Source organism: Eulemur rufifrons, chromosome 30 (genome assembly GCF_041146395.1).
Source record: "Eulemur rufifrons isolate Redbay chromosome 30, OSU_ERuf_1, whole genome shotgun sequence".
In the NCBI taxonomy this organism is placed as follows: Eukaryota; Metazoa; Chordata; class Mammalia; order Primates; family Lemuridae; genus Eulemur; species Eulemur rufifrons.
The window spans coordinates 17,872,641-17,899,037 of NC_091012.1; the positions used below are offsets into that span (position 1 = coordinate 17,872,641).

Consider the following 26,397-nt stretch of genomic DNA (forward strand, 5'->3'; position numbering starts at 1 on the left):
TTCTGTATAAATTAGAAAACTCAAGTAGTTCTTTTGGAGTGTAGCACAACTCCTCAATGGTCATACTTTGTACACTTTTAGGGGCCTGCTGGGACCTGAGTGTAGTTACATATCTAATAACAAAGAGAGGTGCTAGGGGTGAGTCTTGAGGATGATCAGCATGGTCTTGCATGGCAACTGCCTCAGAGGAGGCCATTACAGTTTCCTCAGGCAATGCAGGGTTAATTCTGTCTGATTGCAGTGGAAAGACTGCTACCACCAGGGTTGGGGATACCACTTCCACTGGTAAAGAAGACTCATCTGTATTTAGGGGCTCAGTGTCTCCAGCTTCATCAGGTTCTTCCACACATACCCATTCCAACTTATAGGATCCCATTCTTTCCCAAACCTCACCCAATACCCTCAACTTAACAGTAGACACTCTGCAAGGCTGCAAGTTCAACTTCCTTTGTAATTCAGCCAGTCATGGGGTAAGATTGGGCCTTTGATTTTCAGCAATCTCAGCCCTGAGGCTACAGAAGATAAGGGTATCCTGCAGGACACACAAACAAGCTTTCAGGTCATGTATGTAGTGTTTGAGCTTAAATTAAAATCCCTGAGCTTTTCTTTTACCACTTTATCCAGTGACATTAGAAGAAACCATCCTGTCAGGAAATGTAAGGGAAAAAAAGAGCAACTAGCCAATCTCATTATATTCATTAGTTTCCAAAAATGTTTGAATACATCATATATATAGTAACCTTTCCTCCTTGCCTCTTTTAAGTGATTGGTTAGGAATATCCAATGGAAATATTTTGCATATCTCTATTGTCATGTCACACTGTGGACTATCAGTGCTCTCTTTATTACTGGAAATAAAGTCATTAGCATCTTCAGATCTAATCAGATTAAAAAGCCACTTCCAGAATCCCCAGAACCAATTTAGAAAATTTAACATTATGTTCCTCTAGAATCATTCTTGGTACCAAAATTGGTCGTATTAGTTAGAGTTCCCCAGAGAAACAGAGCCAATGGAAATATATCTCCTATTGAGGAGTGTATCTATCTATCTGTAGAGATAGATTTATTATAAGGAATTGACTTACATGATTATGGAGGCTGAGAAATCCCAAGTTTTGCAGTCAGCAAGCTAGAGACCCAGGAGAGCTGATGGTGTAATTACACTCAAATTCTGAAGGCCCAAGAACCAGGAGAGCTGATGGTATAAGTTCCAGTACTCCTGAGTCCGAGTTTGAAGTCAGGAGAAGACTGATGTCCCAGCTTGAAGACAGTTAGACAGGCCCTCTCTCTGTCTTTTGTTCTATTCAGATCTTCAACAGATTGGAGAAGGCCCACCCACATTGGGGAGGACAATATACGTTATTCAGTCTTTCAGCCTACCAATTCAAATGTTAATTAACCTCATCTAAAAAGGTCCTCACAGACAGACCCAGCATCTTAGTCCATTTTGTGTTACTATAAAGTAATATCTGAGGCTAGGTAATTTATAAAGAAAAGAGGTGTATTTGGCTCACAATTCTGATGGCTGGAGAATTCAAGATTGGACATCTGCATCTGCTGAAAGCCTCAAGCTGCTTCCACTCATGACCCAAGGTAAACGGGAACCAGTGTGTGCAGAGATTACATGGCAAAAGAGGAAGAAAGAGAGAGTGGGGAAGTGCTAGGCTCTTTTTAACAACCACCTCTCTTTGGGAAATAATAAAGTGAGAACTGACCCCCAAGAGAAAGTATTATTTTATTCATGAAGGATCTGCCCCTGTGACACAAATGCCTCCCATTAGGCCCCACCTCCAACATTGAGGATAGAATTTCAACATGAGGTTTGGAGGGGACAAAAATCCAAACCATAGCAACCAGAAAAATGTTTAACCAAATATCTGAGCACCCTGTGGCCCAGGGAAGCTGACATAAAATTAAACATCACACTTATAAATTAGTAGCATTCTTCCAGTTTTAACAAATAGTGATGACAGGGATTAAAACTTAGAGAATTTATTAATACAGGCTTCCCTGTACTTTTTTTTTTTTTTTTTTTTTTTGAGACAGAGTCTAGCTCTGTTGGCCTGGCTAGAGTGCAGTGGCCTCACCATAGCTGACTGCAACCTCAAACTCCTGGGCTCCAGAAATCCTCCTGTCTCAGCATCCCAAGTAGCTGGGACTACAGGTATGTGCCACCATGTCTGGCTAATTTTTCTATTTTTTACAGTGACAGGGTCTCACTCTTGCTCAGGCTGGTCTTAAACTCCTAACTTCAAGCGATCTTTCTGCCTTGGCCTCACAGAGTGCTAGGATTACAGACGTGAGCTACTGCACTGGGCCATTGCCTGTACTTTTTTTTGGCAAGTATTATCCTATTTCATTGTAAGATTTTTCTGTCTTCATTAGCAGCATTATAGTTTCCCTTAAGTAAATGATGATTTATATAAATTTGTCTCAGTTTATCTGACCTAAGTTCAGGCAAGACTTTTCTATGCCGACACCTGCAATCAAGGTTCAAGCCATTTCTTTTTTTTTTAATTTTAATTTTAATCTTTTAACTTTTTTTATTCAGGATATTATGGGGGATTAATAAAATGTGGTATTTGTATACCATGGAATACTACTCACTCAAGCCATTTCTTTTTATTTTATTTTATTTTGTTTCCAGATATTATGAGGGTACAAACGTTTTGGTTACATTTTATGTCTTTGCCTCACCCAAGCAAGGATTAGAGGCATGCCCTTCCCCTCTACAATGCTCACTGCATCCATTAGTTGTGAGTTTACCCCCCCCAACCCCCTAATCCCTGGAAAATATTACTACCATGTGAGCACCATAGTGTCGATCAGTTAGGGCCAATTTGATGGCGAGTACATGTGGAAGCTATTCCTCCGATCTTGTGATACCTCATTGTGGATAATGGGCTCAAGATCCATCCAGGAAAATATAAGAGGTGCTAGATCACTGTCGTTTCTTATAATTGAGTAATATTTCATTGTATACATATGCCAAATTTTAATAATCCACTCATGAATTGACAGGTACTTGGGTTGTTTCCACATCCTTGCAATAGTGAATTGTGTTGCCATAAACATTGGGGTGCAGATGTCTTTATTATAGAATGTCTTTTGCTCTTTTGGGTAGATGCCTAATAGTGCTATTGCTGGATCAAATGGTATTTCTATTTTTAGCTCTTTGAGGTATCTCCAAATTCTTTTCCACAGAGGTTGACCTTGGAACTAAGCAAAAGGGGACAGATTGCTGACTTGGTACAGCGGGTTGGTTTTGATCATCTGATAAGGTCATAAAACAAGGGCTTTCCCTTGGTGCCTAGACTGTTGCCAGCTTACGGGCTTCTGGTCTGGGAAGGAAAATCTTGACCAGAGTCCTTAGCAATTACACCAATTGACACCCCCCATCAGGAGCTGCTTCGTAAGAGTGGTGAAATAGTCCTGAATAACATATTAGCAGCTCTCCCATAGCTACAGATCAAGCAACCTCTGAAGTATACACTCTTAGGCTCACTGGTACCTGTTGTTCTTCTCACCCCATCTAAAGTGGTAACAGGGCTCAAGTAACCCTTGGTAGTGGCATGACATTCCCCAAAGACTGAGGCACTGTATATCCCACTTGGGGGTTTAGAGCTCAATATAAAGATATTGGAATACCTTGATAACCAACTCATCCACGCAAACTACAAGCAACAAAAGAGAGGGTAACCTCATAGCCCAACACAGTGTCTTTCACCTCAAACTAGTGGTCAGCAGCGGAGTCACACACACACACATACACACACACATGAGTGATCCAACTCCTGGAAGTCTAAGCAAGGGATCCAAACTCACTAATCTCCATAAGCAGAAGGTGAAGACAACAGGTCAGAGATAACCCAACAGCCTAAAACACCTCTAAGACAATACAGGACCAGAGTGCATCTCCCCAGAATTGTGAAGGAACATCCCTTTGGGGTCCCAGAATTAAGTCCATAAACCAGTCCCAGCACCCCAGTCCTAGACAAAGTAGCCTGATGAGAAAGAATCAGTGAAAGAACACAGGAAATATGAAAGATCAGAGAGAAAAGTCACCTCCAAAAGAAAATATTCGATATCCATCAATTGATACCAACTTACACAATATGATTAAACTGACAGAGGAAGAATTCTGAATATGGATTGTAAGAAAACTCAATGGAATTTAAGAGAAAATAGAATCCCAACATAAAGAAACCACAAGATCAATTCAGGAAATGAATGAAAAATTCTCTAAAGAAATTGAAATACTATGGAAAAACCAAACAGAAATCTTGGCAATGAAGGACACATTCAAGGAACTTCAAAACACAGTAGAAAGCCTCAAGAATAGAATGGATCATGCAGAGGAAAGAATCTCAGAGCTTGAAGATAATGCCTTTGTGCTAAACAAATTGGACAAAGAAAAAGAACACAGAAACAAAAGACAAGACCAAAACATACAAGAAATGTGGGATTACGTAAAGAAGCCAAATATAAGAATCATTGGCATCCCAGAGGGAGAAGAAGAAAATTCACAAGGGCTGGAAAACTTATTTCATGGAATACTGGAGGAAAATATGACTGGCCTGGCCAGAAATCTTGATATCCAGATACAAGAAGCACACAGAACTCCTGGGAGACTCAATGTAAAAAGGCAAGCACCACGTCACATAGTTATTAGGCTGACCAAAGTAAACACTAAAGAAGCAATTCTCTGAGCAGTGAGATGAAAGCAACAAATAAACTACAAAGGAAAGCCTATCAGACTAACTGCAGATTTCTCAACAGAAACTTTACAAGCCAGAAGGGATTGGGTGTCTATCCTTAATCTTCTAAAACAGAATAATGCCCAACCTAAATTCTTTGTCCGGCAAAATTAAATTTCATCTATGAGGGAGAAATAAAATCCTTCCCAGACAAGAAATCACTGATGGAATTTGCAAAGACCAGACCAGGCCTACAAGAAGTACTCAAATCTGCATTACACACTGAACAGCACGACAGATACTCTTCAAAGTAAAGTCATTCAAGAGTTAAAGGCTAGAACTTGGACTTCATGATGGCTCAAGAAGTAAAACAAAACAACAGGATTTCACCCAACAATGTGAATGGGAATCTACCTCAAATTTCAGTCATCTCAATAAATGTGAATGGCTTAAACTGCTCTCTGAAGAGACATAGACTGGCAGAGTGGATAAAAATCCACAAACCTAGTATCTGCTGTCTGCAGGAAACACATCTAACCCACAAAGATGCCTTCATGCTCAAGATCAAGGGATGGAAAACTATCATCCAGGCAAACGGAAGTCAAAATAAAGCAGGGGTAGCTATGCTATTTTCAGATAACATAAGCTTTAAAATAGCAAAAGTAAAAAAGGACAAAGATGGCGACTATATAATGGTGAAAGGGAAAATCCATCAAGCCCTTTCTTAAACCTACCAATAATTATTCTCCCTATCAGTGTTAAATGCATGATTTTTCCCAACTGTGGCTTTGTGATAGTGGGGCTTTATGTTTATAAGCCAACATGTTAAAAATTATGTTATTTTTATATATGAGTTTTTCAGATTGTATCTCTGAAATGGTACATGGCAATCATCATTCTTATCCACTGAAAACCAACGTAGTTTTATGGAGCAGCACAGAGAAAAATGAAGCTACTTACTCTTTACCTTTCAATATAGGGTTAGGATTTGATCTCCTACCCCCATATGATTTAAACCAGTGTTAATATGAATCTTTTATATAGATTGAGAGAATTGAGAATCTACTATACACTGAGAAAAAAGAGACTTGAAAGTATGATGATATGCTTACCTTCCCCAAACTAATGATATTTGGCTTAAAAACTTTAGAAGGAGGTACAGGCTACATAGTATAAAACATGTGTGCGAATTTCCTTCAGCAATTCTCAATACCACAGCAATGTTTTCTGAACGACCAGAAGTAATTATAGCTACCTTAGCAGATTGCTTTTCTTGAGATATAATTCACACTCTACAAAATTCAAGTTTTTACAGTTTACAATTCAGTAGTTTTTGTTATATTCTCAATGTGGTATAACCATCACTACTATCTAATTACAGAACACTTTCATCACCCCAAAAAGAAATCCCATGCCCATTAATGGTCACTCTTTCTAGGGGAGTTTTTAAAGTTGTCTTCAGACTTCTTAAATTTATTTCTAGGTTGTTTAACTTTTTTGCTAGTGTTAATGAATTTTTACTTCAATCATACTTTCTTTTTAATTAAAAATAAAGTTACAAAAGTATTGCGTTAATGCAAACTGTCATAAGGAATCCTCTTCCCCCCTTGAAAGTAAACATTTTAGATTTGGTGTATATCCTTCTAGAGCATTTTATATGTTTGCATAGTTTTTTAAGTTATAAATAAGACCATGTCACAAGTATTTCTATGCTTTTTCCTCACTTTTTTTTTATCTTCACATGGCTCAGAGAATTTTCCAGTGTCTGTAAATATAGATCTACTTGCTTCTTTTAAAGTGTTGTACAGTAGGCCATTGTATAGATGGTCCATGATTTATTTACCCATTTCCTGAGAGCTGAACATTTTTAGGTTTTTCTTATTGTAATCCTTTTCAAACACTGCTGCAACAAGCATCCTTGCACATAAGCCTTTGGTTCCATGTGCCAGTACTTCATGGTATACATACTTAGAAGAATTGATGAGTCAAAGAATGTCAACAATTTTAACTTCAATATATTTCAACAGATTATTCTAATAGTCTATTCCAATTTGTGTAGCCATCAACAGCACTATGTCCATTTCCCCATGTTCTCCATAATATTTTATTATCAATGCTTTAAATTTTTGCTTTGTGAAAATGGTATTGTTTATTTTAGAACTGGTATGTCTTTCATTACTAGTATGGTTGAATATCTATTTAAATGTTTGTTTTTCATCAATATTTTTGTCTGATCTGTCTATTCATTAACCTTTACCTGTTTTCAATTTTAACGTTTTAAAAATAGATTTGCCATGGCTCTTAGTACAGTATAGGTGTCAATCCTTTGTTATATATGTTGTATGTTTCTCTGGTCACTTGTATTTTTAAAAATATTTTTAGTGTAATTTATTTCCAACAAAATTCATAGATCCTTTAGTTCAATGACTTTTGACAATTGTATACACTGGTGGTAGGCTAAAAAACTGCCCCCTGCCCCTGACATCCATATCCTAATCCCTGGAACCTGTGACTTACCTTATATGGTAAACAAAAGTGATCTTTGCAGATGTAATTAAATTAAGGATCATGAGATGGGAAGGTTATCCTTGATTATTTTGTGGGCCCTAAATTCAATCACAAGTGTCCTTGTAAGAGAAAGGCAGATGTAGATTTGACACATAGAAGAGAAGGCAATGTGAAGATGGAGGCAAAGATTGGAGCAATGCTGGCACAAGCCAAGGGATTCCAGTAGCCACTTGAAGCTGGAAGAGAGAAGGAATGGATTCTCCTCTAGAGTCTCTGGAGGGACTGAAGCCTTGTTGACACCTTGATTTTGGTACAGTGAGACTGATTTTGGACTTCTGGCCTCCAGAACTATAAGAGAATAAATTTTTGTTATTTTAAGCTACCAAGTTAGTGGTAATTTCTTATAGCAGCTATAGGAAACTAATACATGGAGTCAACTGATTTTTTACAAAAGCACAAAGTCAATTCAATGAGGAAAGGAAAATCTTTTAAACAAATGGTGCTGGAGAACTGGATATCAATATGGAAAAAAAAACCCCATAACTTCTCACTCCCATTATAAAAAATCAATCTGAGATATATCATACTTATAACACCCAGAACAATAAAGACTCTAGAAGAAAAGATAAAAACAGTATTTTCACAAGCTCGGAGTAGGCAAAGATCTGTGAGATATATATAAGACTCTGGGTATAATGCATCTTGGACCAAATTCTTCTCCACCTGTGGACCTGTCAAACTAGAAAACAAGTTATCTGTCCCCAAAATACAATAGTGTGACAAACATAGTTTTAGAGTTATAGACATACCTAATTCCTAAAGGGAGAAAATGAAAGGATGAATGTGTTTACCAATGCCAAGCAATTTGAAACTCCAGCAGAGCAAATCCCATTAGGTTTCAAGCTCTGGGAGTATTTCTCTATGGCTGGAAATTCCATCTTCTGCACTCAAAGCTCCACCCTGTGGGCCTGTGACTCTGCAGTGCCCCTAGCTCTGCCCTCTGTAACTGTGGCTAGGGCCTCAGCTTCTGTACTTTCTGCTACCAACCTTAACACTGAATCTTAACACAAACTTGCACTCCTAAACACTAAAACCAAGCCTCACACCCTCATTCAAGCCCCAACATTAACCCCAATCCAAATTTCAAATTGAACTCTTACTCAAGCTCCAACCCAATACCACACTAACCCTAATCCAAACACTATGCTCTAAAACCAAACTTGAACTTGAACCTTAAATCTGGACCAAAACCAGTACCTGAACCCCTAAACCCTAAATATAAGCCCTAGTCAGAGCCCAAGCCAGAGAATGAAACAAAACAACAATCTAAACCTCAACCTGACCACTTCCTGAACCTCAAACCCATCCCTAACATTAACGCTAACCGTAACCCTAATTTGTAAACCCAAATCTGAACCCTTAGGCCCTAAAACCCAGCTCAAGTCAGAGCTCAAGCCCCAATCCATATCCTCTCCAGAACTCAACACCAAATGTGTCCTCAACCCCCACCCTAATTCAATCACAACCACAACCCGAAGCCCAGCCTCAAACCTAACCCTAGGAAAAGGATGGAGGTGACTGAGAGCACCAGGACTCCAGAACCCAGCAAGATCAGGAATCTAAAGCCATGTCTGCTGCACCGCAACCACAGCCGCGAACATCATGGTGTGGCCACCTCCTGCCTGGAGGAGCTGAGGAGCAAGGCAGAATTTAAGGCTGGCCATAGTGGCTCACACCTGTAATCCCAGTGCATTGGGAGGTTGATACAGGAGGATTGTTTGAGGCCAGGAGTTCAAGATCAGCCTGGGCAACATAGCAAGATCTCATCTCTACAAATTTTTCGTTTTTTAAACTTAGCTGGGCATGCTGGTGTGCACCTGTACTCCTAACTAGTCAGAAGGCTAAGGCAGAAGGATCACTGGAGCTCAGTAGTTCAAGGTTTCAGTGAGCTGTGATCACGCCACTGTACTCCAGCCTGGGCAACAGAGGGAGACCCTGTCTCTAAAAACATAACCTGTGACATTCTGGCCATTGGTAAGTCCCTGACACCAATCACCCTGGTCCTGGCAAAGGATGGCACCATAGTGGATGATGATGATGATTACTTCCTGTGCCTACCTTCTAATACTAAGTTTGTGGCATTGGCCAATAATGAGAAGTGGGCATACAACAATTCAGATGGAGGTACAGCTTGGATTTCCCAAGAGTCCTTTGATGTAGATGAAACAGACAGTGGGACAGAGTTGAAATGGAAGAATGTGGCCAGGCAGCTGAAAGAAGATCTATCCAGCATCATCCTCCCATCAGAAGAGGACCTCCAAGTGCTCATCGATGTTCCATGTTCAGACCTGGCTCGGGAACTATGCCAAAGTTGTGCTGCCATTCAGGGGCTCCAGAACACGCTCCAGCAGGTGCTTGACCAGAGAGAAGAATCCCGTCAGTCCAAGCAGGTCCTGGAGCTTTATCTCCAGGCTTTGGAGAAGGAGGGCAGCATCTTGTCAAAGCAGGAAGAGTCCAGAGCTGGCTTCAGTGAAGAGGTAGATGCAGTTGACATGGGTATCAGTGGAGAGATATCCTCTGAAATTACACTGATGAGCCAGATCCTTACTGCACTGAAGGAGAAGCCTGCTCCAGAGCTGAGTTTATCTAGTTAGGATTTGGAGGTGGGCAAGAACCAGGGTCCCTGAACTTCAGAGAATGATGTGCCTTGAAGATGTAGGATTACCATGCAGAGGCATGTATGGGATTTTTTTTCACCTCTGCAGACCTTGAATCATAGCTGCCAATTTGCCTATTATATACTAAAGCATTTAAAAACATTTCATTTAATCTAAATCAAAATGGCTTTTAAAAAAAATGAGTACACTTCCTCAGATCATTAAACACTACCCTCTGGTCCAGAGTCAGTAATGAAATGACTAAACCTGACAGGGAGGACTGGAAGGGCTCCATCTTCTGAGATGGCTTCCGCGTCTGTCAGTGGTCAAAGATCCATAGTCAATCCTGAGGTCTGTACAATACCACATGAAGAAGCAAACTTGAGGGTATCATTTGTGCTGGCCATCTAAGACCAGGGAACTAGAAGCTTGACGAAGGGAACCCTTTGGGGTGGGTGTTACTAATTCTTTTCCTTGTACTTGTACTTGTCCTTGTCCTTGTCCCAAGTACCTCCATATTGTAGACAGAAGGGAAGGAAACTGTTGACGTGAGCTTGGCTAAATTTCCTGTAGGTGGAGGACTTTAGAGTTGCTCCAAGTAAACTTCTTTCCAAAGATCCTTTCCTGTTGGTATTGTATGGTAAGAAAAGGCACTTGACCATTTACTGTGAAAGAAAGCTGGCATTTCAGTGTTAAGAGATAACATAAACTGATGTTGTTTAGTCACATTTCCCTAAAGAACATTATGAGAGGCAGGGCGCCTATAATCTCAGCACTTTGGGAGGCCAAGGACAGGAGGACTGGTTGAGGCCAGGAGTTCAAGACCAGCCTGGGGAAGATAGTGAGACCCCACCTCTACAAAAAAAAAAAAATGTAAAATTTAGCCAGGTGCAGTGACATGCACCTGTGGTCCCAACTGCTCAGGAGACAGAGGCAGGAGGATTGCTTAAGCCCAGGAGATCAAAGTTGCAGTGAGCTGTGATCGCACCACTGCACTCCAGCCTAGACAATAGAGGACACTGTCTCTTAAAAAAAATAAAATAACTAATTATCTTTTAAAAACAAAAATCAAGAGAGCAGCAGGTAAGGAGCACAGAAGTAGTGGTTCTCAGTGGTTCTTATTTTTGCTGCAGTTGGTTACCAAAGAAGATCCCAAAGCACTGGCTGTTGCTTTGAACTGGGATATAAAGAAGACAGAAAATGTTCAACAGGCTTGTAACCAGGAGCTCGCCCTGCGCCTGCAGCAGATGCAGAGCTTGCATTCTCTTAGGAACATTTCAGCAAGGAAGAATTCACTACCTGGAGAACTGCAGAATCCTAAACGAGCCAGACAAGATCCCACATATTTACAGCTGGAAATATGCCAAGGAGAATGCTGTGGCCTTGGTTTTTGTTATCTGTAAATACCTTCAGCCTGGTGATTTTACTACCTACATACTACTCTACCCGCTGCCTTAGAGTATGTTCTGGATCGGGCTGGAAGGCTGGATTTATGCTCCCTCCAGAAAAGCGATTCCAGGTCTCAACATGTCCTTCTACCAGTTTTGAATGATACAGTTGCACCAACAATATCCCACCTCTTCTAATTACATATTCTATGTTCCTTGTTTAAAAGTAATCGTCAAGGGCAATGAAAAGAAATTGTCATATGTTTGGACTCATTATCCTTATCCTAAAGATAGAATTGCAGAATTTTAAACACAGATAGAGGTATAAAAAGTGACATAATAGAGTATTGATTATGCCCATAAAGTTGTTTCTCAAGTTAATGAATTTTTTTGTTTCTGTAAAGGCACACATTAAGTTTGCAGACCATAGGGACATACAGAGTCTACTTCACCATTTCTAATATCTAATTCAGTATTGTGAAATTATATCTGTTACCACTGTGAAACTCTTTGGTTTTCTAATATGTTTTATCAGCAGGGGGTATGAAAGGTCATTAAAGTGGTTTCCATGCGGAAAAAAAAAAAAAAAAAAAAAGCAACCTAACGCTAGCCCAAACCCCAGGCCCAGCCTTAGCTGTAGCACTAGCCCATGCCAAGCCCTAGCCTCAGCCTTGGTGTGAGCCTTAGCCCAAGCAGGAGTACAAAATCAAACTTCCACCTGAACCACATGCCAACTCATTACCAATTCTTTCAATATCACTCATTGAAAAGAATTTTTTTTCTTTTTGGAATTGCTTTTGCACTTTTGCAAAAATCAATTGGCCACTTTTTGTGCATCTATTTCTGGACTCCATATTCTGTTGTATTAATATTAATCTAATGTGTCTATCTGCTCTTTCAGTAGTGTGATTCCTCTTTGTTCTTCTTTTCTAATTTTTTAAAGTGATTTCCTTTTTTTGTAAATTGTAGAATCATCTTGTCCATTTCTTCTTTAAGTTTTTGGTAGATTTCCTAGTAAAATCTTTTGGGCCTGAAGATTTATTTATCAGAAGATTTTAAAATAATTTAGTTCCTTTAGTAGTTATAGGGCTATTCATGTCATCTATTTCATCTTGGATGAGTTTTGGCAGTTTGCATTTTAAAGTAATTGGTCCATTTCAACTTAGTTTTAGAATTTATGTATGTGAAGTTGTTCATAGTATTCCCTGACCCATTTAATGCCTGCAGGATCTTTAGTTGTATATGCTTTTTCCTTCTCAATATTGTAATTTTTGTCTTCTGTATTTTTATTTTTGTGTGTCTTGCTAGAAGTTTATTGATTGTGTCGATATTTTAGAAAACAAACTTAGTTTCACTGATTTTTCTGTTGAGTTTTCTATTCTCATCAATTTCTGCTTTATATTGTTTCCTTCCTTCTACTTGATATGGATTTATTTTGATCTTATTTTTCTAGTTTTTTTAGACAGAAGTTTAGATTATTTATTTGAGACCTATTTTCTTTTCTAATATAAGCATTTCATACTACAAATTTCCTCCTATGCACTTCTTTAGTTGCAGTCCACAAATTTTGATATGTTTTCATTTTCATTCAGTTTAAAATATTTCCTAATAATTCCACTTGAGGATTATTGAAGTAGGTACACTATCCTTAGTAGTCTCAACACAGAGCACATATCTTTGTAAATAGTCTTTTGGTAACTAAACTTTCCACAAATTATCCTAATTTGAGTGAGTCATATGCTTCCTGTTTTGCCTGATGTAACTTTATTGGCATAGGTGCTCAACCTATGATAAGGCCTCAATCAATTGCCTGTCTCTGCTTCAAGAATAGTACAGGGTACTTTGATTGATAGTTCACCAGGAGCAATATGGAATGAATAAAGATTGCTAAAGGAGGGATGCTGTGCAACATTATAAACAATATTATGTCATCAGTTTCTCCAAACAATCCTAGGAGATACATACAGGTATTTTCCCCCTTTTAAAGGTAAGAAATTGGCATAGAGAAGTTAAATAACTTCCCCAGTGCCACATATATAGTATGTGATAGTAGATATGTAGGTCAAGAGTTCTGTTCAGAATTTTAACTTAGATATCTCATTATTCTATCGTGGCCCCATTGTGATGTTTTATTCTTGATGATGTTAAAATATTCCTTCTTGACATTAAAGTGGAGTTTGGGTGGTGGCGAAGTGTGACCAACTTGGATCTAGGAAAACTCTAGTAAAACCATAATATGATATAGAATGGGATTTTTTTTTCTTTTCCTCAAATTTTGTCTAAGACATCAAAGCTGAGGAGAATAAATGACAATTGCCCACCGATTCTGAAAATACATGGTAGGCCATCCATGTAAGAAATATAAACTAGTCTGGCAACCATTTCCCACATACACAATGTAAGAGACAGCTAGTGATTTATTAAGACAATCCATTAGGGGTAGATTATTTGAAATGAACGCATAATAGAGGAAAGTATTATGGTATTTCTTGGGTGTTAGGGTGGGGGAGGGAAAGAGATACTCCCCTCCCCAGGGCAAGTGAGGAAGTCTCCAGGAGAATACCTTGGCGATAGTGAAGATGCTAGTGAGAAGGGAAAACTGGTATCTTATTCCCTCTCTGGATGTTTATTGATTTTCAAAACTATGGGTTCTGATGGTGTATGGGACAGGAGCAGAGCAAAAGTTGAGGGGTGGAGAGAGAGTTCTTGTGATAATCTGACTTATGTCTTCAAGATTGCTGTCTGCCTCTTCCCTGGAGGATTCTGTTAGTGCAAGAATGATCAGAGTCTTCTGTGACAGCAAGAAGAAGCAGAAGAGGTCAGCAATTGATTGAACTACACTCCCACCACTTAGCAGAGCAACATTTTTCCCTGAGGTCAAGTGGATGCAGCAGTAAAAGCATCTGGATTTGAGTCACTTTGAAAGGACTTCACCAGAAGACTGATTCTTATTCTGCATTGGTTGAGGGTTGAGGCATTAACTCCCTCATACTACTAGACTGCCTGTGCATAGTCTGAGCATGATGACCTCCAATTCCATTGATATTTCTGCAAATTACATGATTTATTTCTTTTTTTGTGGTTGAATAGTATTCCATTTTGTATACATACCACATTTTCTTTATCCATGCACTCATTAGATGGACACTTAGATTGATTCCATATCTTGGCTATTATGAATAGTGCTGCAATAAACATGGGGTTACAGATGTCTCTTCAATATACTGATTTACTTTCATTTTGATAAATGCTCAGTAGTGAAATTTCTGGATGATATGGTAGTTCTATTTGTAGTTTTTTGTGGAATCTCCATACTGTTCTCCATAGTGGCTGTACTAGTTTACATTACCACCAATAGTGTATAAGAGTTCTATTTTCTTCACACCCTCTCCAGCATCTGTTATTTTTTTGTCTTTTTTATAATAGCCATTCTAACTGGAGTAATATGATATAATATCTCATTGTGGTTTTCATTTTCATTTCCCTGATGATCAGTGATACTGTGCATATCTTATATACCTGTTGGCCATTTGTATGTCTTCTTTTGAGAAATGTCTATTCGTATCCTTTGCCCACTTTTTAATGGGCTTGTTTGTTTTTTCCCTGTTGAGTTGTTTGAATTCTTTGTATATTCTGGGTGCTAGTACTTTGTCAAATGAATAATTTGCAATTATTTTCTCACATTCAACAGATTGTCTCTTCACGATGTTGATTGTTTCCTTTGCTATGTATAAATGCTTTTTCATTTAATGTTAATATAATCCCATTTGTTTTTGTTTTTGTTGCCTGTGCTTTGAGGTCTTAGCCATAAAATATTTGCCTAAACCAATGGCCTGAAGTGTTTCCTGTATGTTTTCTTCTAGTAGTTTTATGGTTTCAGGTTTTATGCCTAAGTCTTTAATCCATCTTGAGTTGATTTTTGTATGTGGTGAGAGACAAGAGGTTCAGTTTCATTCTTCTTCATGTAGATATTCAATTTTCCAGCACCATATATTGAAGAGGGTGTATTTTCCCAGTGGATGTTCTTGGTGTCTTTGTCAAAAATCAGTTGGCTGTAGATACATAGATTAATATATGGGTTGTCTATTCTATTCTATTGGTCTATGTGTCTGTTTTTATACCAATACCATGCTGTTTTGGTTGCAATAGCCTTGTAATATGTATTTTGAAGTTAAATAATGTGAGGTTTCAAGCTTTTTTTGTCCCCTCAGGGTTTCCTTGGCTCTTCAGGCTTTTTGTTGATTCCATATGAATTTTAGGATTGTTTTTTCTATTTCTGTGAAAAATAACATTGGTACTTTGGTAGGGATTGTACTGAATCTGTAGATTTCTTTGGGCACTATGGTCATTTTAACAATATTAATTCTTCCAATTGATCAGCATGGTATGTCTTTCCATTTGTTTGTGTCCTGTTCAATTTCTTTCATCAGTGTTTTGTATTTTTCTTTGTAGTGGTATTTCACCTCCTTGGGTAAAATTATTCCCAGGCATTTTAATTCTTTGTAGCTATTGTAAATGAGATTGCTTTTTTGATTTCTTTTTCAGCTAGGTATTTATTAGCATATAGAAATGCTACTGACTTTGGTATGTGGATTTTGTATCCTACAAATTTACTGAATTTATTTATCAGCCCTAAGAGGTTTTTTTTTTTTTAGTGGAATCTTTAGGTTTTTCTAGATATAAGATCATGTCATCTGAAAATAGAGGCAATTCAATTTCCTTTGTTTCAATTTGAACTTTTATTTATTTATCTTGCCTGATTGCTCTGGCTAGGACTTTCAGTACTATGTTGAATAGGAATGGTGAAAGTGGACATCCTTGTCTTATTTCAGTTCTTAGAGGAAAGGCTTTCAACTTTCAGCTTTTCCCCATTCAGTATGATGCTAGCTATGGATTTGTCATAAATGACCTTTATTATGTTGAGGTATGTTCCTTCTATGCCTAGTTTCTTGAGCATTTCTATCATGAAGATGTGTTAAATTTTATCAAATGCTTTTTCTGCATCTATTGAGGTGATCATATTTTTTGTGCTTCATTTTGTTGATGTGATATATTACGTTTATTGATTTGCATATGTTGAACCATGCTTGCATATGTTGAACTGTTCTATAGGTTGTCTATTTGCTCTGTTGATTTTTTCCTTGGCTGTGCAGAAGCTTTTCATTTTAAGCAAGTCCCATTTATTTATTTTTCTTGTTGCTATGATTGCTATTGGGGTCTTCCTCATAAATACTTTGCCTAAGCTGATACCTAGAAGAGTCTTTCCAACATTTTCTTCTAGTATTCTTCCTGGGATAAATTCCACCTGATTATGGTGTATTATCTTTTTTCATATGCTGTTGAATTCTGTTTGCTAGAATTCTGGTGAGGATTTTTGTATCTATGTTCATCAGGAATATTAGCCTGTTGTTTTCTTTTTTGTTGTTGTTGCATCCTTGTCTAGTTTTGGTATCAGGGTAATGCTGGCCTCTTAGAATGACTTAGAGAGAATTCCCTCTTCTTCAATTTTGTGGAATACTTTCAGGAGAATTGTTGTTAGTTCTTTGACAGTTTCGTAGAATTTGGTAGTGAGGTCGCTTGGTTCTATGCTTTTCTTTGTTGGGAGACTTTTTATCACTGAGTCAATCTCATTACTTGTTATTGGTCTATTCAGGTTTTCTATTTCTTCCTGATTCAATGTTGGTATGCTGCGGTGTCCAGGAATTTATCCATTTCCTCTAGGTTTTCCTGTTTGTTAGTGAATATTTGTTCATAATATTTCTGTGTTATTAGTTATAATGTCTCCAGTTTCATTTCTAATTTGTTTATTTATGTCTTCTCTATTTTTTTCCTTGGTTGGTCTAGCTAACAGTTTATCAATTTTATTTATCTTTTCAAAAAACAATTTTTCATTTCATTAGTCCTGTATATTCTTTGGTTTATCTCATTTAGTTCTATTCTGATCTTTATAATTCCTTTCCTTCTATTATTTTTCACCTACGTTTGTTCTTGCTTTTCTCATTTCTTGAGGTGTGTCATTAGATTGTTTATTTGGAATCTTACTACGTTTTTCATGTAGGCATTTATTGTTATAAATTTCCCTCTTAGCACTGCTTTTGCTGTATACCATTGGTTTTGGTATGTTGCATTTCAATTTTCATTCGATTCAAGAGATATTTTGATTTCCACCTGATCATGGTGTATTATCTTTTTTCATATGCTGTTGAATTCTGTTTGAATTCTTAATTTCTTCCTTGACCAAATAGTCATTCAGGAGCATATTGTTTAAATTCCATGTGTTTGTACAGTTTCCCAAGTTCCTCTTGTCATTGATTTCTATTTTTAATCGAATTTGGTCTTAGAAGATACTTGATATGATTTGTATTTTTTTCTTTCAAAGTATTATGGGGGTAAAAATATTTTTGGTTATATGGATCACTTTTATAATGCTTGAGTCATGGTTATAAGTGTGCCCATCACCTAAATAGTGTTTTTTTTATTTCAGCATATTATGGGGGTACAAAAGTTTAGGTTACGTATATTGCCCTTGCCCCCCCCCCCGCCGAATCAGAGCTTCAAGCATGTCCATCCCCTAGACAGTGCGCATCACACTCATTATGTATGTACACACCCATCCCCTCCCCCTCCAACATCTTCCCGACACCAGATTAATGTTATTCCTAAATGTGCTCTTAGGTGATGATCAGTGAAACCAATTTGATGATGAGTACATGTGGTGCTTATTTTTCCATTCTTGGGATATTTCACTTAGTAGAATGGGTTCCAGCTCTATCCAGGAAAATATAAGAGGTTCTATATCACCATTGTTTCATAGTACCCATTAATTAGGTTATTGCCCATCCCCTCCTTCCCCCGTCCCCTGATTTATTTACATTGAGTTTTACTTCCCTCTGCACACGTGTGCTCATTGGTTAGTTCCAATTTAATAGTGAGTACAAGTGGTGCTTGTTTTTCCATTCTTGAGATATTTCACTCAGGAGAATGGTTTCTTGTTCTATCCAAATTGTTGCAAAAGGCATTAAGTCATTCTTCTTCATGGCTGAGTAGTATTCCATGGTACACACATATCACATTTTGTTAATCTACTCATGAATTGATGGACACTTGGATTCATTCCACACCTTTGCAACTGTGAATTGTGCTGCAATAAACATTCAAGTGCAGGTGTCTTTTTGACAAAATGACTTCTTTTCCTTTGGTTAAATACCTAGTACTGCAATTGCTGGATCAAATGGTAGGTCTACCTTTAGTTCTTTGAGGAATCTCCATAGTGTTTTCCATAGAGGTTGTACTAATTTGCAGTCCCACCAACAGTGTAAAAGCATTCCTTTCTCTCTGCATCCATGCCACCATCTATTGTTTTTGGATTTTTTAATAAAAGCCATTCTAACTTGGGTAAAGTGATATCTCATTGTGGTTTTAATTTGCATTTCCCTGATAATTAGTGACTTTGAGCATTTTTTCATATTTTTATTGGCCATTTGTCTATCTTCTTTTGAAAAGCTTCTGTTTATGTGTTTTGGCCACTTTTTGATGGGGCTGTTTGTTTTTTTCTTGCTGATTTGCTTGAGTTCTTTGTAGCTTCTAGTTAGTAGCCCTTTATTGGATGTATAGCTTGTGAATATTTTCTCCCATTCTGTAGGTTATTTGTTCTGTTTATTCTTTCTTTGGCCATATAGAAGCTTTTCAATTTAAGAAAGTCCCATTTATTTATTTTTTCTTGTTGCCGTGATTGCCATTGGGGTCTTCCTCATAAATACTTTGTCTAGGTTGATACCTAGAAGAGTTTTTCCAATGTCTTCTTCTAGAATTCTTACGTTTTCATGTTTTACATTTAACTCTTTTATCCATCTTGAATTAGTTTTTGTGAGGGGTGAGAGTAGGGATCCTGTTCATTCTTATGCATTTGACTATACAATTTTCCCAACAACATTTATTGAATATCGCTTCTTTTCCCTAGTGTATATAGCTGTCTTCTTTGTCAAAGATCAGTTGGCTGTATGTGAATGGTTTTATATCTGAGTTTTCTCCTCTTTTTCTTTGGTCTGTGCCTCTATTTTTGTGCCAATACCATGCTGCTTTTGTTTCTATAGCCTTGTAGTATAGTTTGAAGTCTGGTCATGTAATGCCTCCAGATTTGTTCATTTTACTGAAGATTACTTTGGCTATTCAAGCTCTTTTCTGGTTCCAGATGAAGCATAGAATTATTTTTTCTATATCTGTGAACTATGACATTGGTATTTTGATGGCAATTGGGTTGAATCTGTAAATCACTTTGGGTAGTATGGACATTTTAACAATGTTGATTCTACTGATACATGAGCAAACTGTTTTTCCATTTCTTTGTATCATCTGTGATTCCTTTCCTCAGTGTTTCATGGCCCTCTTTGTAGAGATCTTCACCTCCTTTGTTAAGTATATTCCTAGGTATTTTATTTTCTTTGTATTAATAGCTATTGTGAACAGTACTGAGTCTTTGGTTTGACTTTGAGCTTGTCTGTTATTGATGTACAGGAATGCTACTGATTTGTGTACATTGATTTTTTTATTATTTCAGCATATTATGGGGGTACAAAAGTTTAGGTTATGTATATTGCCCTTCCCCCTCCCCCGAGTAAGAGCTTCAAGCGTGTCCATCCCCTAGACAGTGCGCATCACACTCATTATGTATGTATACACCCATCCCCTCCCCCACCCCAACATCTTCCCGACACCAGATTAGTGTTATTCCTAAATGTGCTATTAGGTGATGATCAGTGAAACCAATTTGATGATGAGTACATGTGGTGCTTGTTTTTCCATTCTTGGGATACTTCACTTAGTAGAATGGGTTCCAAGTCTATCCAGGAAAAAATAAGAGATGCTAAATGTTGGCATGGATGTGGAGAGACAGGAACATTCATACACTGCTCGTGGGACTGCAAACTAGTTCAATCTCTTTGGAAAGCAATATGGAGATACCTTAAACAGATACAAGTAGACCTACCATTTGATCCAGCAATCCCATTATTGGGCATCTACTCAAAAGAACAAAAGACATTATATAAAAAAGACACCTTCACCCAAATATTTATAGCAGCACAATTCACAATTGCAAAGATGTGAAAACAACCCAAGTACATTGATTTTTTAACCTGAGACTTTGCTGAATTTATTTATCAATTCCAGGAGTCTCTTGGTGGAATCCTTGGGAATTTTTAGATATAAGATCAGAGTATCAGCAAAAAGCAATAGTTTCACCTTGTCTTTCCTGATTTGGATACTCTTAATTCCTTTCTCTTGCCTGATTGTTTTGGCTAGGACTTCCAGCACTATGTTGAATAGAAGTGGTGACAATGGGAGTCGTTGTCATTTTCCAGTTCTTAGTGGGAATGCTTTCAACTTTTCCCCATTCAGTATTATGCTGGCTGTGGATTTGCCATATATGGTTTCTATAATTTTGAGGTGTGTTCCTTCTATGCCTAGTTTGTTGAGGGTTTTTATGATGAAAGGGTGCTGAATTTTGTTGAATGCTTTTTCTGCATCTATTGATATGATCATATGATGTTTGTTTTTGCTTCTGTTTATGTTGCGAATTACATTTATCAATGTACATATGATGAACGCTCCTTGAATCCCTGGAATGAAGGCCACGTGGTGAATTATTTTTTTGATATGGTCTTGAATTCAGTTTGCCAGTATTTTATTGAGGATGTTTGCATCTATATTCATAGGGTATATTGGTCCATAGTTTTCTTTTTTTGTTGTGTCCTTTCTTGGCTTTGGTGTCAAGGTGATATTTGCTTCCTAGAATGAGTTGGGGAGAATTTCCTCCTTCTCAATGTTATAGAATAAATTCTGCCACATGGATACCAACTCTTCTTTGTATGTCTGATAAAATTAGGCTGTGAATCCATCTGGTCCAGGGCATTTTTTTTTTTGTAGGAATTTTTTTTTTATTTCTGCTTCTATTTCATTGCCAATTATTGGTCTGTTCAGGAATTCTATTTCTTCTTGATTATTTCTTGGGAGGTTGTATGATTCCAGGAATTTGTCCATTTTCTGTGTGTTTTTGAGTTTATGTGCATAGAGATTTTCATAGTATTTACAGATGATATTTTGTATTTCTGTGATATCAGTTGTAATATTGCCTTTTTAACTTCTGATTGAGCTTATTTTGGTCCTTTCTCTTCTATTCCTGGTTAATCTAGAGAGGGGTCTATTGATTTGTTTGTCTTCTCAAAGAACCAACTTTTTGTTTGATTGATCTTCTGTATTATTTTCTTGTTTTTGATTTAATTTAGTTCTGCTCTAAACCTAGTTATTTCTCTTCTCTTGCTGGCTTTGAGTTTGGTTTGCTCTTCCTTTTCTAGTTCTTTGAGAGGTGTCATTAGATTGTTAATTTGTGATCTTTCTGTCTGTTTGTTGTAGGCATTTAAGGCTATGAATTTTCCCCTCAGGACTGCTTTTGATGAATCCCATGGATTTTGATAGCTGTGTCCCTTTGCCATTCAGTTCAATGAATCTTTTGATTTAAATCCTAATTTCATCATTGATCCAATAGTTGTTCAGCAAGAGGTTGTTTAATTTCCACGACTTTTTGTCAAACTGGGTGATTAACTTGGTGTTGATTTCTAGTTTATTCCACTATGATTGGAGAAGATACATGGTATGATTTCAAATTTTTTGAATTTGTTGAGCCATGAGTTTTCACCTAAAATATGGTCAATCTTGGAGAATATAATTTTCCATGTGCTGAGGAGAAGAATGTATAGTCAGTTTTGGGGTAAAATGTTCTGTATATGTCTGTTAGGCCCATTTGTTATAGAGTCCCATTTAAGTCTAGTGTTTCTTTATTTATTTTATGCTTGGATGACCTGTCTAGTTCTGTTAGTGGGGTGTGGAATGCTGCTGTTTATCTCTTTGCTTATATCTACTTGGGTTTGCTTTATTAATCTGGGTGCTCCTGTGTTAGGTGCATAAATATTTAGGATTGTTATGTCTTGTTGAGTTGCTCCCTTTACCATTATATAATGATGATCTTTGTCTTTCTTTACTATTTTCTATTTAAAGCTAATTTTATCAGATACAAGAATGGCTACACCTGCCTTTTTTGACTTCCATTTGCATGGACTATTTTTCTCCATCCCCTCACTTTGAGTCTGCACGTCCTTTTGTGTTAGATGTGGTTTTTGGAGACACAGATACTTAGTTGTACCTTTTTTTTTATTTCAGCTTATTATGGGGGTACAAAAGTTCAGGTTATATATATTGCCCATGTACCGCCCATCCCCCCAAGTCAGAGCTTCAAGCGTGTCCATTCCCCAGAGAGTGCGCATTGCACTCATCAGGTAGTTATACCCCTATCCTCTCCCCCCACCCCCATCTCCCCGAGTCAGCACATTCAAGCGTGACCATTACCCAGACGGTGCGCAACGCACTCATCATGTAAGTATACACCCATCCCCTCCCCCCACCACCCACCTGAGTCTGATACCCAATTAGTGTCATTCCCAAATGTGCATTTAGGTGATGATCAGGGAAACCAATTTGCTGGTGAGTACATGTGATGCTTGTTTTTCCATTCTTGGGATACTTCACTTAATAGAATGGGTTCCAACTCTCTCCAGGAGAACCAAAGAGATGCCATATCACCGTTATTTCTTATAGCTGAGTAATACTCCATGGTATACATATACCACAATTTACTAATCCATTCATGAATTGATGGGCATTTCAGTTGTTTCCACATCTTTGCAATTGTGAATTGTGCTGCTATAAACATTCGAGTGCAGATGTCTTTTTTATAGAATGTCTTTTGTTCTTTTGGGTATATGCCCAATAATGGGATTGCTGGATAGAATGGTAGGCCTACTTGTATCTGTTTAAGGTATCTCCATATTGCTTTCCACAGAGGTTCCACTAGTTTGCAGTCCCACGAGCAGTGTATGAGTGTTTCTGTCTCTCCACATGCACACCAACATGTGTTGTTTTGGGACTTTTTGAGAAAGGCCATTCTCACTGGGGTTAAGTGATATCTCATTGTGGTTTTGATTTGCATTTCCCTGATTATTAGAGATGTTGAGCATTTTTTCACATGTTTGTTGGCCATTCTTCTGTCTTCTTTTGAAAAATTTCTATTCATGTCGTTTGCCCACTTTTTGATAGGGTTGTTTGATTTTTTCTTGCTGATTTTCCTGAGTTCTAAATAGATTCTTGTTATCAGTCCTTTATCTGATGTGTAGTATGTGAAATTTTTTTCCCATTCTGTAGGTTGTCTGTTTATTCTCGTGACTGTTTCTTTGGCTGTGTAGAAGCTTTTTAATTTATCAGGTCCCATTCATTTATTTTTTTATTGTTGCTGTGATTGCCTTAGGGGTCTTCTTCATAAATTCTTTGCCTAGGCCAATGTCTGTAAGAGTCTATGCAAATCTATAAATGTAATTCACCACATAAATAGAAGCAAAAATAAAGACCATATGATCCTCTCAATAGATGCAGAAAAAGCATTTGACAAAATTCAATACCCTTTTATGATAAGAATTCTTAACAAAATAGGCATAGATGGGACCTACCTAAAAATGATACAAGCCATATATGACAAACCCACAGCCAACATCATATTAAATGGGGAAAAATTGAAAGCATTCCCACTCCAAACTGGAACGAGACAAGGCTTCCCACTGTCCCAATTACTTTTCAACATAGTATTGGAAGTCCTTGCGAGAGCTATCAGGCAAGAGAGCAGAATCAAGGGAGTCCAAATAGGGAAAGAAGAGATCAAACTCTCACTCTTTGCTGATGATATGATGTTATATCTGGAAAACCCCAAGGATCCAACCAAGAGACTCCTGGAATTGATCAATAAATTCAGTAAACTCTCAGGTTACAAAATCAATACACACAAATCAGAGGCATTCATATATGCCAATAACAGTCAATCGGAGAACCAAATTAAGTACTCAATACCCTTCAAGATAGCAACAAAGAAAATAAAATACCTAGCAATATATTTAACTAAAGAGGTAAAGGACCTCTATAGGGAGAACTATGAAACACTGAGGAAGGAAATTGCAGAGCATGTAAATAGGTGGAAAACCACACCATGCTCATGAATCGGTAGAATCAACATTGTTAAAATGTCTATACTGCCCAAAGTGTTCTACGGATTCAATGCAATCCCTATTAAATTACCAACATCATTTTTCACAGATATAGAAAAAATAATGATAAACTTTGTATGGAATCAGAGAAGACCCTGTATAGCCAAAGCAATTTTAAGCAATAAAAATAAAATGGGAGGTATTAATTCACCAGACTTCAAACTATACTACAAGGCTGTGGTTCTTAAAACTGCTTGGTATTGGCACAAGTGCAGGGACACAGACCAGTGGAACAGAACAGAAAATCCAAATATAAAACCGTCCTCATATAGCCATCTAATCTTTGACAAAGCAGACAAAAACATACTCTGGGGACAAGAATCCTTATGCAATAAATGGTGCTGGGAAAATTGGATAGCCACATGTAGAAGACTGAAACAGGACCCACAGCTTTCACCCCTCACAAAAATCAAATCATGGTGCATAACAGACTTAAACCTTAGGTGTGAAATGATTAGAATTCTAGTTGTACCTTTTTAACCATTCAGCAAGCTTCAGTCTTTTCAATTGGAATTTCAAACCATTTACATTGATTGATAGAATTGATATGTGGGATGCTGTTCTGTTCATCCAGTTGCGTATCTTGTTGCTTTGTTTTACCTCTTGTACTATTGTTTTATATGAGCTCTGAGATTTAGCTTTTGGGTGGTTTTACACTAGTGTGTGACCATTGTGCTTTTCCATGTATAATGCAGTTCTGAGTATTTCCTGCAGGGCATTTCTGGTCTTCACATATTCCGTCAGTGTTTGCTTGCCTGGAAAAGTCTTTATGTCTCCTTCATATATGAAAGTTCAATTTGCAGGATACAAAATTCTAGGGTGGCAGTGGTTCTGTTTAAGAAGACTGAAGATGGGGCCCTCTCCACTTCTGGCTTGTAAGGTCTCCATTGAGAAGTGTGCTGTTAGCCTGATGGGTTTTCATTTGTAAGTTACTTGATGTTTTCTCCTTACAGCTCACAGGAGTTCATCCTGTGTGTTGACTTTGATCAGTCTGATGATTATGTGTCTTAGTGATTGCCTCTTCAGGATGAGCCTTCCAGGTGTTCATTGAGCTTCTTGTAACCTGTATGTCTAAATCTCTGGCAAGACCAGGGAAGTTATTCTCGATTATTCCCGCAAATACATTTTCCAGCCCTTGTGCATTTTCTTTTTCACCCTCAGGGATGCCTATGATTCTTATATTTGGCTGTTTTGCATAATGCCATATTTATTGTAGGCTTTGTTCATTCCTCTTAATTCTCTGTTATTTATTTTTGACTGACTGAATTAATTCAAAAGAGTTGTCTTCAAGCTCTGAGATTCTGTCTTCTGCCTGGTCTAGTCTGTTTTTAAAACTTTCCACTGTGTTTTGTATTTCCTTAAATCAATTTTTCACGGGGTTTTGTATTTCCTTAAATCAGTTTTTCATCTCCAGAAGTTATATTTTGTTTTGCTTTAATGTGTCTATCTCTTCAGTGAATTTTCCATTGATTTCCTGAATTGTTTTTCTGATTTCTTTGAGTTCATTTTCCATGTTCTCTTTCATTTTGTTGTGCTTCATTATAATCCATGTTTTGAATTCTTTATCTGTGATTTCAATATTTTCATTTTGGTGGATATCTATTGCTAGAGAGCTGGTGTTCCCTTTTGAGGGTGTCCTTTTGCTCTGATTTTTAATACTTCTGGAGTTCTTTTGTTGATTCCTTCTCATCTGAAGCAGGTGTTGCTTCTTATTTTTGGATTTTCTTTTGTTTAGATGGGGCATTTTTTTCTTCCTCCCTTACCCATATGGGTATATTTGTAGCATATGTTGAGTAAGAAACTTTGGCTTTTTTGTGGGTGATTTGATAGTGATCTAAGTTCTGGATAGATGCCTTGGTTATAGATATCCTTAGTGTCATGGTTTTCTCAGTTGCTAAGTTGTTTGTAGGCTGTAACAGTGGTTAGCTATTTGTTCAGGCAGATTCCCTGTCTCTCTTTGATGAAGGAGGATGGAGGTCTTTGAAATCCTTTTTCTTTCCCCACT

At 37.5% G+C, this 26,397-nt stretch overlaps 1 protein-coding gene across 1 annotated transcript; it reads left to right on the forward strand.

The window, feature by feature from the left end:
• The first annotated feature begins 8,773 nt into the window (after positions 1–8,773).
• On the forward strand, positions 8,774–11,265 carry LOC138378804 (DNA fragmentation factor subunit alpha-like). The gene is given in 3 exon segments (XM_069464148.1): positions 8,774–8,909; positions 9,219–9,868; positions 10,996–11,265. Coding segments are annotated over 3 exon segments (1,056 nt in total).
• The last annotated feature ends 15,132 nt before the right edge of the window (positions 11,266–26,397 follow it).